A 16370-nucleotide genomic window follows, 5' to 3' on the forward strand; every position below is an offset into this window, starting at 1 on the left:
TGTGAATGCATACACATGCAACATGATATAAGAGAAAATAACATGCCAAATGGAAAAACCATAACTGAATGTAAAGTCAAAGTACTGGTCCTGGGCAGTATGTGGAAAGAGTAAAATAGTGATCAGAAGTCAACTATCATAAGATGAAAGGTATCTTAAAACAAATTTTGTATTTGGCTTTAAAAAAATACTGAGTAAGCTGAAATACGTTAAAGGCTCCAAAATCCAGAGTGAGGTCAAATATATGAAGTGTGAAAGAGGAAAGCACTGAAAATATCTTGACTAGGAGGTGATATCAAGAATGGGGCTTACAGGAGGAAACGAAGGTGGAATTTAGAAGGGCCAAGGAAGGTTCTGTGGCAGCAGCTCAGAGAAGATGAAAATAATCACTGCTGCTAAAGAAGGAACTAAGCATGTCTTGGTTATAGTGTGGGAAAGAGGAGGGGAGACGTGCCTCCCGAGCTCCATGACCAGGAACACGATGAGCAAGATTCTGCTGCTTATAGAAAAAGAGAGTGCATACCCTAAGAAGGGTCAGGAAGACAATTCTGTGAAGGTATTTCACAGGTAAGTGGAGATGTGGGACTAAAGAGACAATGGGAGATCAGAAATGGAGCTAAAAGTGGGAAGACATTGATTAGGAGCTGCCATCGTGAGGGTGAAACACTTCTTAAAAGATGTTATGAGCACATGCATGGTATGCGAAGTGGCGAGGCCAACCTTACTGATGAACATCTTTAGTAAAATGAAGTACCTTATTTCATTATCCTCTTCATTAATCTGTCTGTTTTCAACTGTCCTTGTAAGATTTGGTTGTTTCTTCTGGGAAAAGAACAATGATATGTATTATAAAATTATCATGTCCTATTTAAGAGGTAAATAGTCTCCACTTCCATGTTTTCGTCAGCAGGCAGGCAGCCTATGAAAATACTTTTGCAGTAAGAAATTACGAAAAATGCATGGTACTATCACTCAAAAGTTTCAGGATGTTGGAGATGAAAGAGTAGTAAAGAAACTGAAAGATCTAAATAGTCATCAAATTAAAAAGACATTTCAAAAAGCTGACTTGCAATCATTTAGCACATTTAAAAATTTCAGACAGGCTTCAATGAGAAGAGAAATAAGAGTAGAAATCCAAAAACAGCAGATCATACAAACAGCATTTCTAGCTAATTTTAAGCACATCATATATTTATTCCTTTTTATATTTAGTTCAGACTAATAAAAACAGTTTTCATTTTCTTAAGTATGTATTCTCAATTAGAGGAGTGATCTTCAAAACATAAGGAGGAATAGGGGAACCTTTCTAAGGTTTATATTCTGTGGAGGCTATAATTTAAGACATATCCTATCTTACTGTTTTCTTGGTAGGATCCTTTCTTAGAAAAGGGCAGTTAACCATTTATGTAATGTAGAATGAACAAATAAATATGTAAAGTTTTTGATTAAGGGGGAAAAATAAAAAAGAATAACAACACTTACCTTCCAGTATAAGGCCCCAAAAGCAAACCCGATCACAAGGGAAAAGAATGCTGGCAATGCTACGGCTGCCCATTGTAGGTTGGAATCTTCAGTGGAATTTGAGGCCTTCCCTGTAATTTAAACAGTACAGTGGTGAACACCACATACCCATATCCATGCCAGAGGTTTTGCTCTTAATGCTGTGGTTGTTCCCAACTGTTTCTGAAATGTACTCTGGACCTATCTGTTTAAAATATTTAACATACTGATTTTTCCACTTTCAATACAAGTTCATGTCGTTTCTGAAAGATATAAGGTGAAAAAGAAACCCCACAGGCAGAAGGCTGCCTGACTTAGTTAATGTGGACCCATAGGGAACACAGATAACATACCTGAAAATGATGTCTATCTAATCAAGCAAATCCATCTTCTATGCCTTTATCTTCTAACACCTTTTCACTTTTTTACATGTCACATCTTGCCAAGAAAATTTAAAGATGACATTCTGCAACCTGATCAAGGTCTTGATGCATCAAGCTATGTCTGGCCTGTCTCAAATTTTAAGTTAATATCTGAATATTATGCTTAGGGTATTTTCAGGGACCTCAAGCTTAGAATTACGGTGTCTCTTCATTGCATTTACTGGATACCAAGTTGGCATTTACTGGATACCAGGCAGTGCATTGCACTGTGCTATGGACTAGAGGTTTCAATTTTTCAGGCTTTCTATGTTAGAAAGCCAGAGACTACTGAACAGGGAAGAATGGCTGGAAACACCAGTGTTTCCCCATAAAACTGAGAGAGAAAACCTGCACATGAAATCAACTTGGGACACCTCCCTTCATCCTGCTTTGATATTTCTCGAGAAGCAGAATGATTCAGGAATTAAACAACAAAACTCCCCTAAGGGTCTCTTGCTCCCATCACAAAACTTAACATTTTGACAGATTTTTCCTCTCTGTCTCCTTACAAGAAACAACTTCCTGGTTTGAGAACATGGACACGTGTGTGTCAACTTGTAAGAGTTAAACTTTCAGTTCTCTTTGGAAGATGTAATACATTTATAAATTATATACTTTGAGCAGTCATATGATCAAAATGTAAGCCAATTAAGTACAAGTGGCTGTTTTGGGTTCTGATATTTCCCAATGATACTTGGGTTACTGTGTCAGCCTACAGTAATATTAAGTACCTAAAGTACATGATCTAAAAGAATCAAACCACTGTATGTGTATTAGCATTTAAGAGGGAAAAATAAACTTATAGATTTAACCTGAGAGGCAAGAAACAAATCTTATCTATTGTAGTGAGAATAGGAATTGCCCTTCTCCCTACCATTTGGAAACTGGGAACAGAAAACTCACTAACTCTACAATTCTTATGTTTCCAGAGGTTTTCATAATAGTAAGTTTAGGTGTGCGCTGGGGAAGGGTAGGGGAAACATGCTGAGTAATGGTGCCCCTTATACTTAAAGGAGATTGAGTAAAGAACTGGACTCTTCCATTCATGTAACTATGAATCACTTCCTAAGAGCAGACTGACAGATCTTTTGGCCAACCCCATGGGAAATATGTTTTAGGCATCTTAAAACTCAACATGAATTTTATCACCAAGATAAGCCTAAGTTATAAAATGGGATTTGGCATAATTGAAGGAACACTATTATTACAATAATAAAGCTATTTAAGGGTTACATAAGATTATATGTGCTTGTCTGAGATTTTGCTACTATTTATAAAAGTGACTTCTTTGAGGAAATGTGTTTGGAGTTACAGGCAATTCTGGCCATTTTAGAAATGTTTGTATCACTACTGGTAAATAATAATTTGGGTATTTGTGTTTGTATTCCAGTGACATATTCGAATTCCCACTGACGGCCAACACTGTCTATTTTGATTGCTGGCATGTGATTATGCTTTGGCCAAGTGACATATCCAGACATATACAGAGAACAAAGAAAGCTATGAATATTCTGTCCCCAGACTTGATGGAAAACTAACCAGTGGGGATGGTACTACAGAGAACTCCAATGCCCATGTTTGAGCAGCCAGATGCCCCAGAGTCAAGGCAGCTAACCATCTGTTCTTCCTGTTCTATCCAAAGGCCAAATCTTGAAGTATTATTAGTCAGACCAGAGGAAAGATCATACCCACCAGCAGTAAGCTGAAAGAACTTGTTACAGAGTGAGTTGCTCTGGGATTCCCCACTCTAAATCTTTCTCAGCTAGGAGGGCAGCCCCCAGCGGAGGTGTTGCAAATAAAGCCAAGCTGGAGGAGTGGCTAAAGAAAGCACAGCTCAGCCTCCCAGAACACTGTGACTTGTGAACCAAAGTCCTACCCCTAGGACTGTGGCCCTGAGCAAAGTTCTGGACTTTGACTAACACCTAGCACCAGGCCTCCTGTATGAGGGAGAAAAGGAGATAGGAGGTGGTCAGATCCACAGGAGCTGACGTCACCTTCTACAGAGGCGCCACTTCCTTATTTCTCTCTTCATGTAAATGGTTTCACAGCTGGGCCTTGGGTCCTCTTCAGTGACCTGCCATCCCTCTTCCAGGAGAGAAAATCTACTCCATTAGAAAAGGCTTGCTTACGCCTCCATGGTGTGATTCCCAATACTTGCTACTGCTGCTATCCATCAGGGGTCAATGAGATCTGAATTATGTGCCTCAAGGGCCAAATGAAGGGTGTGCGTGTGTGCTGAATCACTTCAGTTGTGTCTGACCCTTGCGACCCCATGGACTGTAGCCCTCCAGGCTCCTCTGTCCATGGAATTCTCCAGGCAAGAATACTAGAGTGGATTGCCATTTCCTACTCCAGGGGACTTTCCCAACCCAGGGATCGAAACTGTGTCTCCTGCATTGGAAGGGGCATTCTTTTCCACTAATGCCACCTGGGAAGCATAAATGAAGGGTATTGGGTCCAAAGCGTTGCTTTTATATAAAAATGCTTCTAAGTTTATGGGGGTGGGGAAGCTCATCTGGACAGGATTTGAGTAATCCTGAATTCCTGAGTTCTTATTAGTTGTTCTCATTATTATGAAAACTGTTCAGCGTTCAAAATTGGTGGGAACTGACTTGTGTGGTTTGACTAATAATGCCGGACATCTGTACAAACACAGACCACAAAAACCTGTGCTAGAGTTCTGCTGAGTTTCTTTGTAGAGTGAGTCTGCTTATGGGCACCATGCCCATGAATACGTCTCTCTTCTCGATCCTTAGAAAACATGCAACTCCGTACTCTCCCCTTGATTCAGAGCTCACCGCAGGCTCGCCACTTACTGACCCGGCGTCGCTGCCTCTTAATTGTTCTAATAACTCTTGATGAACATGTACTATGCATCAGGCATGGTGCTAAGTACACATGTGCTAACTCATTTAAGACTCATAGAAAACTTATGAAGGAAAGATTATCAACCTCAGTTTGATCGAGGAGTCTAGAGCGATTAAAACACTAGCCCAAGATCACACAGCTAGCCAAGGGCTAGAGCCGGGCAGTGGTCTTTCTAGAAGATGTGTAAGGTAATGTCAAAGTAAGGATCTTCTCTCTGTCATTTAAATATACTGTCTGTAAGGATTGCAAACTTAAACATTTTTAAAACACACTTTAGCTTGGTACAAAGAATATTACCACTACTTTGAAAGTACAATTTCCTTTGGATAACTTTTACATGTTTACCTTATCCCATGATTCTCCCTATAAGCTACAGAGAGTGCACTTACACCTCTGAACTGCTCCATCACATGCCATGGTCCTCTGACCAGTATGGCAACAATTGGGGTCTTATCCCTGAAAACAGCATGGCTTCTTCAAATTTCCCTCAACATACGCCCCAAAACTTCTTACTTTCCTTATGCTACAACTAAAGACATTTACATACTTCTATTAAATATAGTATATATAGCATAAAATATGAATATTTTGATTTGTGTCTGCTTCTCTAATGAGACTATACACTCCATAACTATCCATGGGTATCTAAGTGCCATATTCATGAGTGAGAACACCTAGCCAAAAGCTGCTGATCGATCATGCAAGACCCACTTTTTTTTTTTAAGAAGAAAGGGAGAAAAAGGGAAATAAAAAACAAGTCTGGTCATTCACATTGTCATTTAAAAACTACCGACAGTCTCAAAGGTATAGGACCGAACAGGTGTTATATATTCAGTTGTCATGTAAGTAGAAAAGATTTTGCATTCAACCCTGATGATAGCAATTTAACCTTCCCAACGTAACTAATTATCATACTAAACAAATTATACAAGGCAACTACTTTCAGACCTTGACCAAAAGGCAATGTGAGAGTGTAATCCCTGGGAGAGGGAAAGTGCAAGAGATAAGACCCACAACTGTCCTGACTTGCTGGCTGGGTGACAGCTTTTGACTTAGTGGCCTCACTGAGATAGGACATCAGAGAATGAAGCTTAGGGCTCTGCCTTAGCTGAAGGCAGGGCGGTTTGTGAGGCAGGGTTATTTTGGGGAGAGGAACTGTGCAGAAAAGAAGTGCTACAAGTGTCTGGAGGAGACTCAATCATTGGTTGAATAATAAGCTATACATGCATAGGAAGAAACTTCACAAAAGCTGGCAATAAACAGTGTCCAGGAAACCATGACTTAAACAAAGACCCTAGCAGTCAATTCAGAGACAAAGAAGTTCTGACAAGCAAGAATGGAGAGATTTTCTAGGCATTCAAGAAATAGCTCAGCGACCCCATGCCTTAGAAATAAGGCTACTCTCCCTCCACCCTCTAAGAAAGCTTAAAAAAAAAACAAAAAGCCTAGGAAGGAAGAGAAAGCTGATCTGCTAGGAACTGAACTAACTGCCTATCAGAACAAAACAGTCGCTGAAGGAATGCTACAAAATCCAGATACTCAACAACATAATACCTATAATATCCAGCATATGTTAAAAAATTACTAGCTATCTAAAGGAAGCTGTGACCCACAATCAGGAAGGAAAAAAAAAATCAGTTAATAGAAACCATGATGGGATGACCTACATATTGAAATTTGAAAACAAGAACTTTAGATACACTATTGTAACTATATCCAAGAGCCAAAAAAGAAAATATTGTCATAATGAATATGCAGATGGAAAATCTCAGCAGAAAAATAAAAATATAAAAGGAATCAGATGAAAATTCTAGAACACAAAGTACAAATTTAGAAATGAAAAAAATGCACTGGATTCAATCCCATAGAATGGATAGCACCGAGTGAGCCCTATGTAAACTATGGACTTTGGGTGATACGAGGTGTCCATGAAGATTCCTCCATTGTACAAATGGACCACTCTAGTGGGGGATGTTGATAATGAGAGAGGCTATGCATGTGTGGCAGGGAGTGTGTGGAAAACCTCTGTCTATTCACCTCAATTTTGCTGTAAACCTTAAACTGCTCTAAAAATATAAAGTCTTAATAAAAAAAATTAATGGAAAAAGGAAAACTTACTGGAAGAAAAATTTAGCAGATGACAGAAAAGTCAGGGTACTTGAAAATAGGTTGAAATTATTCATCTTGAAGATTAAAGAGAGGTTGGAAAAAAAATTAACAAAACTTCCATGATCTGTGAGACTGATTTTATCAATAATATATGTGGGATTATTATGTGTGTGATTGTACATATGTGTGATTCTTAAACTTACATATCCAAGAAGCTTGACAAACAAGAAAACCATTCCTAGGCGCATCTTATTTAAACTCCTAAAACAGAAGTAAATTTTGAAAGACGGGGAGCGGAAATGACTCAGTACATATAAGGAAAAACATCATATAAATGCTGGCTGCCTTTTTGTCAAAAACAATAGAAGCAGGAAGACAATGGAGTGACATCTTTAAAGGACTCAAAGAAAAAAACTCTTGTTAACCCAGAATTTCGTATCTAGTAAAAAGCACCTGCAATACTGAAGACAAAGACATTTTTCTATTAAAAGAAAAAGAATTTGTTGGCAACAGATCTGCACTACACGAAATGCTAAAGGAAGCTCTTCAGCCAGAAAGGAATTAGCGCTAGACAGAAACTTGGATTTACAAGAGGAAATGAGGAGTAACAAGAAATAATAAATATGTGGGTAAATGGAAAATAATTTTTTTTCCTTCTTTTTAAAAGATGGGCTTAAGCAATAATTTTAAGACTGCATTGTGAGGTTTATAACCTGTGTAAATATATATGTCAGCACAGCACAAAAGATGGTTATAGGCAAGTGGAACTATCCTGTTGCAAGATTCTTACATTGTTTCTGAAGTGCTACAACATTAAATAAAGTTACAAGTTAAGATGTATATGGTAATTCCTAGAGCAACCACAAAATGTCAAGAGGTGCTGTGGAAAAGACAACAGAGTAATTAAAATAGAGCACTAAAAGTCAATCAATCAATGAACACAAAAGAGGGCTGGAAAGGAGGAACAGAGGATCAGTAAGCATGTGGTGCCAATAACAAAACTGTCAGCCTACATCTAACCAAACCGATAACTGTATTAAATACAAAATGGATGAAACAGCCTAATTAATGAAAATAAGGGACTAGATAAAATAGCAGGGCCCAACTGCATCCTGTCTATCAGAGATATACTTTCAAATAAAGATAAGAAAAACAACATATATGAAAACAGTAAATATAAGAAAGGCCGGCTCTACCAATGTCAAACAAAATATGCTTCAAAACAAGAGCTCTAGCAGAGTTAATAAGGAATATTTCAGGAAGATGTAAAAGTCAATTACTCAGGAAAGATATAACAATAATAAATATATAAGTACTTAATAGAGCTGCTAAGGAGGTGAAGCAACAACCTTAGAACCAAAACAAGAAACAACCAAACCCACAATCAAAAGGAAAGATTTTTAATACCCCCCTCAGTAAACGATTAAAAATTTGACAAAAAATGTAATGACAGAAGATCTGAAAGCTATCAACAACTTGTATCAAATTTCAGAATGCTACACCTGAAACTTTAATATTCATAAAATGTCTCAATAAATTTCACAAGACTACAGTGTATGTTCTCTGATAGTAATGGAGTTAATTTAGGAACCAATAATAAGATATCTAGAAAAATCACATATTTTTAGACAACAAACAACCCACTTTTATATTCCCATGAACAAAAGAAGAAATCACAAGGAAAATTATTTTTAAAGAAATATAATGGAAACACAATATATCAAAATATGTGGAATTCAGCTAAAGCTGCTTATAAGGAAATTTATACCTTTAAGTGCTTATTTTAGAAAAGAAGAATAGTTTAGAGTCAATGATCTAATTTTTCTACCTTGAGAACTTAAGAAGTTAGAACAAGTTGAACAAATTAAACCCAAGGTAGACGTAGGGAAATTATAAAAGGTAAGATTATAAATCAATGAAGTACTAACAGAATTTTAGAAGTCAAAAATCACTTCTTTGAAAAGATTAATAAAATTCTTAGTAAGAAAGACCTTAACATATACAGTGTCTTCAAATTTTTCAAATCCAATGGGTATTCAGAATTTTAGATTTTAGAATGTTTCTGTCCTATAAATACTATATATTATATAATATTCTCAAATGAGGTATGCGTAGCACCCTATAGTCAAATGCATTAATACTTCTTAGTGAAAGGCATACCTTAGTGAAAGGCATACCCACTTTTAGAGGGTAAAGATTATAAATAGCCTCATCAAGTCAGGTTTTGGTGGCAAAACGTCCCAAACAGATTGGATTTTAGAGGTTTTCCTTTTAATTTCTGAATTGCAGCATTGCTACTGTGGGTTTGTATTAAATTGATTTCTTTTTTACAGAAAGGCCTTTGATGCTCTTGAACATATGAGAGTGTCCCATTACTAACTTTTAAGGGACGATCCTCTCAGCTAAGATCACAGGATGAATTTTTTCCTCTGACAGCATCCATGAGACTAGCGGGTCAGAATATTTAGTAAATCCAATGACGCTTATAGTGACCTCTGCCTAGGGAGGTAAGTTTAGTCTGTTGTGTCCGACTCTTGCGACCCCAAGGACTGTAGCTCATCAGGCTCCTCTGTCCATTGGATTACATTTGGGGAAAAAAAAGGACATCAGACTTCCAGAAAACTGGATTCTTCTTCACGAACAAGGATAGAAATTTCAGAGAAAGAAGCATATTGTCCCCCAACATATAATTTTATAGTAAAATTTTTTTAAAAAATCATCAAATTTCCAAACATACAGTAGTAAATAGTGTTATTCACAACAAAACAGAAGACATCCTTGGAATTTTACACAGCCAGCACCTGTATTTTCCATTTAAAAATTCCATTTTTTGTCAGGCAAATTCCATGCAGAATATATTTTGAGTCAACAATGAAAAAAGCTTAAATCATCTAAAAGTAATTTCATGCCTTATTGAAAACTATCTTAGCAGAAAATTTATTACCCCAATTAAATATTATCTCCAGCTTTAGGGAAATCCAATTGTGCAAACCTAATTATTTAAATCTCAGGAAAATCATAACAGGAAGAATAGTAAGAGAACAGAATTAATAGTGGTGATTGCAGAAGTTTCCTTTAAAGCTCATGCAATACTCCTAACAGAAGTTAACTGGAGCCATGCATGCATTAAATCAGACATATGTACTTACTATTACTGCTACGGCTGTCATTCCTAAGGGAGCTGGCTGCAACAGGGGGTAACAGAAATGGTTTTGTGACACTGACTCTGGAATCTAAATAGAAAGCAATAATGTGTCAGTGTTGCATGGCGATGTACATAAATTAAAGAGTCCTCAAAAGGTGAAGTGCAATATTAGAGTACTTTCCAGGCCTGCTTCCCAAATCTTGATTATTCAGATCCTATTTATTTTTTACTGGGTCCTGCTATTCTGTTTGTATTAAGAAATTCACCAAAGTCACCTTACAGGACAAAGATTCACTGCCTACACACGCTAATAAATGTAAATAATGCAAACGGTTGGCAATTGGCCACTTTTTCAAAGTAAGTAATGAAATTAAAATTTTGTATCATAGGGATGGTAGCGGGAGGAAGTCTCAGTACAGGGTAAGTGGTGAAGATGAGAATTCATGACTCAGAGTTAGACCCCTAAGAAAAAGATTTGAGAAGGGGACATTAAGAAGACTGGAAGTGAAGAAGAATATAATTGTATATTACTAGTAAATATCAGGTGAAAATGAGTGACTATCTCATATATCATTTATTCATACACAATTCTGTACTTTGAAGATGATTAAGTGTTGTCTGGGCTTGAACACCAACAAATATATAACTGTTTTTTTCTTTCTTTTGCCACTGATATTTGCTTTTATATTAGACATACACACACACATGTCTTTTTCTAGCTACATATATATTTGAGTCAGAAGTAGATTCTTACCTACACATAAAAGATTCAATCTTGCTTTTTACATTTATTTTAGCAATGCTTGTATGTCTTTACCTTTTTCAGGACTTGATGTTGAGGAAATCACACATTCACTCATTTTAGAAGCCACTATCTCCAAGTCCTTGAAGGCATCGATGGATTTATTAAAAATTCCAAAGAATTTCTCAGGAGTAAACTGCCTGGGTTCTGGGTTCTTAGATGATTTTTTTACATTCTAGAAGAAGAAAAAAATAAAGAAAACAAGATTAGGTTTTCCAAATAGCCTGCAGATTTAACGAATGTCAAAGTAATAGACTACAAATATGTCCTTGACAGATTCAAGTGAAACTGACACTTTTAGACAACTTTTTTTTTTTTTTAAGTAACATTGTTAATGTTTTAGGAACATTATCTATTGAGTTAAATTTGAATTAGATTTTTAAAGTCTTTTTTTGCCTCTCCACAGGGCATGCAGGATCTAGTTTCCCAACCAGGGATCAAACCTGCGCTCCCTGCAGTGGAAGCCCAGAGTCTTAAACCACTGGACCACCAGGAAAGTCTCTAGACAACTGTTTTACAACTCATAATTCAAACTGGCACTATAGGACAAATGATTCTATGCAGTTCAGTCTGGGACTCAATTCCGGATGAAAGGAAGAGGGTGGTGGTGAGGGTGAATAAGGTGAAAGCAACATCATAACAATGAAATAATCCTAACAACAAATTACAAACTGTTCTCTTTAGAGATGTTCATTAAAATCATTACTTCTCATTAAAAATATACACAACACAGAGGTCCAGCACGTTGCCTTCCGTGAAAAAAAATATATATATACACAACACATGCTCCAAATATGCACTAATTAAAAAGTCTAATGATGATAAATACTGGCAAGGACATGGAGCAGAGGGGGTCTCTTATATACCAGTGGAATGACATAAATTGGCACTTTGATATTAGTAAGGTTGGACATGCTCCCATCCTGTGACCCAGAAATTCCACTCCTAGATAACTATAAGGAAACTTTTGCAAGATGTACCAGGAGGTATATTAAGAAAGTTCTTGCCAGCAGTGTTTATAAATTCTTACACCAATCAACAGGAGAGTGGTTTAATAAATAGTGGTATATTGAATCAATGAAATGTTCTATGAACAGAAAAAAAAAAAATCAACTACAACTTTAATAATCAATGTGGATGTGGAGTGAAAGAAGCAAGTCTCAAAAGCATAAAAAGCGTATGATTTTTCTATAAAATCCCCAAACAAGTCAAAGTTATACTTTAGGAATTCAGAAATATATGAAAAGTGAAAGTCGCTCAGTAGTGTCTTTGTGATCCCATGGACTATACAGTCCATGGAATTCTCCAGGCCAGAATACTGGAGTGGGCAGCCTTTCCCTTCTCCAGGGTATCGTCTCAAACATGGTTATCTATAAATAAACACAGGTAATAATAATAAGAGTTAACACCTATGTACCACTTACTATGTACTACTCTAAGTGTTTTATATATGTTAACCTCTGAAACAATTGAGAAATACCACCTGGTATGAATCTCTTGGGTTCTAGCCAAAGTGCCACAGTTAGTAAATGTACACTTTTTGGTATCTGGAATGCTCTTCTAGATAAATTGTCATTTATCGACCAATTAATTCATCTTTCAGGCCCTAGGGCATATCTTATTTTCTTCATGACACCTTGTCTGGTATACTTTACTTTTTGTGACCTCTACTTATCATTGCCATTAGTATTTCATTCATACTGATATGATAAAAAGGGATGCTAACTCTAAGATGTCATTGATTATAAGATACATTCTGATTGGGAAATTAGAAAGCAAAACACTAGAAATGATGAATTAGGGATTAGGTTACTGGAATTATGAGGATTTTAAGATTGGAGAGCACAAATGGGATGGAGGTGGGGTCTTAGAGAGTGACTGGAATTTGAATGGAGACCGAGTATTTGACTGTTACTATACAGCATCATGGTTAAAGCCTTAGGTTTGAACTTCAAGAAGGCCTGTAGGCTAAACCTTGGCTTGTGAACTCTATGCCAAAACAGGTGTCCCAAGAGGTCATTTATTATATAGACACAATGTTATAAAATTAAAAAAAAAAAAAATAAACATTTTACTTTGCCAAATCTGGGGCTAAAAATTCATCATTATCATGTAACATCAGCACCTCTTATTGTCCCCATTTTATGCGTAAAGAAGGGGAGCAAAGCTATTACAGAACAAAGCCAGGATTTGACCTCCAGAATCTCATCCTTAATCTCTAGTGGGTACATGGCTTCTTTAATATGCTTTGAACTCAAAGCACTGCCAGACCCATACTCTGAAGTGACAACTAATCATCAAATGACCCAAAGACGTTAAAATGCACTTCTTTGTTGTGATATTATTACTACAGATAAAAGGTCAAATGTTCATTATAGGCAATTTTCCATTTAAAGGTAAATGAACATTGGTAGAACCTTATCCATGAAATAAAGTCAGGGTTGTTTTTATAAGTGCATTGTGAATACATTTTATTTTTATATTAAGTGACAACATTTAATTGTCTTAGTATACATTTCAGTTGTGATATAACTATAAACATTTATCTCTGTGCTCATCTTCAAAATTTTTTAAATTACAAATTTATAAACTAAAAATCTCACAAACACGTCCCCACTCCTGCCACCACCAATCAGCCATAGGTTACAGAGACAAGTAATAAAAAGCAACCCTAATACAAAGTTACCTCAGATGAGTGTTCTTCCATGCACTCCACAAGGTCATCAACTATTTTCACAAGTTTGTCTATGATAGAATAATTACTCAAGCCTTCAGAAATATTTGAAAACTTGTCCAGAAGATCCGTCAAGCTGACTGACAGTTGTGCCACCATCTCGCTTATCCAACAATGACTAGGCTGTAAGAAATTAAATGCAAAGAAGACAAAGCACCTGTTTTAAGTACAGTCACTGATTGCTGGACAAAAGGTTTCCTTATATCAGAACAGGTTAGTTCTTAGGTTCTGTTTAAGTCATATCTAACAGCTGTTTCAAAATTTCCAAATGCATAAAGATCAGAGGAAATTGTTGATGGTAAAGATTTTGCCCTTCCATGGAAATAAAATTAAGACAGAGCCCTTGACAAGGTTTAGATACTGTGAAATTTAATTCTATCGAAGCATATTTATTTCTCACTTACTGTATTCTAAAATGAATTTTAGACCCAGAGAAATTAAAAAAAAAAAAAAGTTATAGTGGGAAAGATTCCTATTCTTCAAAGAACTTCCAGTCTTTTGGGGAATTGGAATATGAATCAGTAGATCAATAATAGCTTATTTTTCTCAAGATCTTGATAGATTTCAAAGCTTCTTCATAGCTGAGTTTCTGTGGGTGTTAAAAAAAAAAAAAAAAGCCCTGATAGAATGTGGTCTGAGAGAGAAGCACTTTTGTTTTAGTGGCAGGACCAGCTACAGAATTTGTGGGGCTAGAAGCTCAAGCCTTGGAGTCAAGCAAAACTGGGTTCAATTCTGGCTGAGAGAATCCTGACAAGCTACCTAAATTCTCTGAACCTCATTTTGTCCCCCTGTAGAAAGGGGATAATGGAAGTAAGGTAGTTTTGAGGAGATGAGGTATATAATTTGAATGTAAGTTTCATGAGGGTAGGGTTTTTAAATAATTGTGTTCCCTGTGGGGTCCCCAAGACCTAGAATAGTGTCTGGCATATGGGAGTTGCTCAGGAACTAGTTGTTTAACTGATATAGAAGTGGAAAAAAAAAAAAAAGTGAGAAAAAATACTGCATAACAAGGGTCCCACAGTTTCTGGAAAGGGCTAGATGGCAAATATTTTCAAGCTTTGTATGCTAAGAGGCAAAAATCAAGAATATTGTGTAGGTCCAGTTATACAAGAGAAAATGAATTTCCACCCATTCTTGTTACTGTTTAAGATGTAATGATTATAAATGGATATAATTTCTTCTGCATTATTAATAATTTAGCTTCTTTTGTAACACAAGTTTAGCAATAAGAAGAATGGAATTCTTTATTTTGGGTCAACATTTTTGTTCACTTAGGGTTAAAAGCATTCTCTATTATCAAGTAGACTGTAAATATTCATCTGTAAAAAGACAAACTTAAAAAAAATTTTTTTTCATTTATTTTTATTAGTTGGAGGCTAATTACTTTACAATATTGTAGTGGTTTTTGTCATACATTGACATGAATCAGCCATGGATTTACATGTATTCCCCAAGACAAACTCTTTTGTACATGTAATATCAACAACAGACTGGATCTGGTCTATAGAGTGTAGTTTGCCAACCCCTCTTATACATTGCTGCAGATAAATAAAGGTTTAGATTATTAGGGAAAACTTTCTTAGTATATTAGGATGAATTATAACATTTTTAAAAATGAATGTGACACCACTTAAAATAATTGAAAATTTACATACTTTGTATATTGTAATATGCTGTTTTCTCTTATAAAGAACTTTGAAGTCTAGGTTCTGATTTATAATTTTAACTCTGTTAAAATGTTATAATGAAAAAAATAAGATAGATATTAGACAAAGGTAAAATGGTCTTGGCTTCTTAAGATCTCACATAATTTTAAATTATTTCTATTGTAATAAAAATACATAATCAGAAAGGGTAATCGATGCCATGTAAAACAAGTAAAACCCACTACACTTTATTTTTCTACTTAACAGCAGAATATCTATGTGGGGGAAAGTCATGTAAATCGTGTTTTCTAAATTATATAAGAGAGTCATTTTATATTTATTTAATAGAACAATTTCAATTAACATGACCCAGTCTAAGAGGAAACTGGTTTCTCTACTGATAGGTACGTTGCAATTTCTGGAAGCATTAAATGCCATTCAAAACTTTTAGGGAGTGTTGGCTCTGGCTTCAGATAAGTAGAATAAACAAACTCCTAGTGGGAATTAGTTCAATTTGGCCATTTCATTTGACTCACCAACCAAGTTCTCAAAGACTAAGTGTTTCCAAAATATGCTGAGAATGAACTCTTTGTTTTATAAAATCGGTGCTTATCTAAAGCACATGCAAGTTCATATTTGCATCATTAACAAGTCTCTTTACAAGCTGTCAGTCTTTCTTTGGAGGCTGATTGCTCTGCCAAGGTTCCCTCCATTTAGACAGCAACCATTGCCTTTAGATAGTCATCCCTATCAGCAAGGGGCAGATTTCCTAGGATATGGGAAACAGTACATTCTGTAAATATCACTTTAGTAGTATTTATATGGTAGAACAGCCTTCACCTATTAGTTCATCCCACTGAAATTGTGCAAATTTTTCCATGGCAAGTACAGCTCATGTATTAATCTTTTCAAACTCTGTCCTTGCTCCACTTTATGAATAAGCTCACCTGTCCTTCTCTCTGATCCTCTGACGTATAGGAACCAAAATCAGATTCCCCTATTCTGAATTAAGGTACTGTGGTCTGTGCCTTAAATGAACAGGTTGTTTTTTCTTTTTGCTTTCTGTCTGTTTGTTGCTTTTTTTGTGGTTAAAGCAGAGAGGAGCTTGTTTATATGTTTCTTAGTTTTAAACTGGGAACTCTGG

At 36.0% G+C, this 16370-nt stretch overlaps 1 protein-coding gene across 2 annotated transcripts in view; it reads right to left on the minus strand.

Moving 5' to 3' along the window:
- KITLG (KIT ligand) overlaps positions 1 to 16370 on the minus strand; it is a 96756-nt gene that overhangs the window by 13241 nt on the left and 67145 nt on the right. The window contains exons 4-8 of one of the 2 annotated variants that reach the window (XM_065934179.1): positions 13533 to 13703; positions 10862 to 11021; positions 10049 to 10132; positions 1483 to 1592; positions 755 to 822 (exon numbers count right to left, since the gene is read on the minus strand). In XM_065934179.1, the coding sequence (XP_065790251.1) occupies positions 755 to 822; positions 1483 to 1592; positions 10049 to 10132; positions 10862 to 11021; positions 13533 to 13703 (593 nt within the window). The remainder of the gene's footprint in view (positions 1 to 754; positions 823 to 1482; positions 1593 to 10048; positions 10133 to 10861; positions 11022 to 13532; positions 13704 to 16370) is intronic. The other variant, XM_065934180.1, reaches the window with a different exon arrangement.

This window comes from Muntiacus reevesi, chromosome 4 (genome assembly GCF_963930625.1).
Source record: "Muntiacus reevesi chromosome 4, mMunRee1.1, whole genome shotgun sequence".
NCBI classification, from domain to species: Eukaryota; Metazoa; Chordata; class Mammalia; order Artiodactyla; family Cervidae; genus Muntiacus; species Muntiacus reevesi.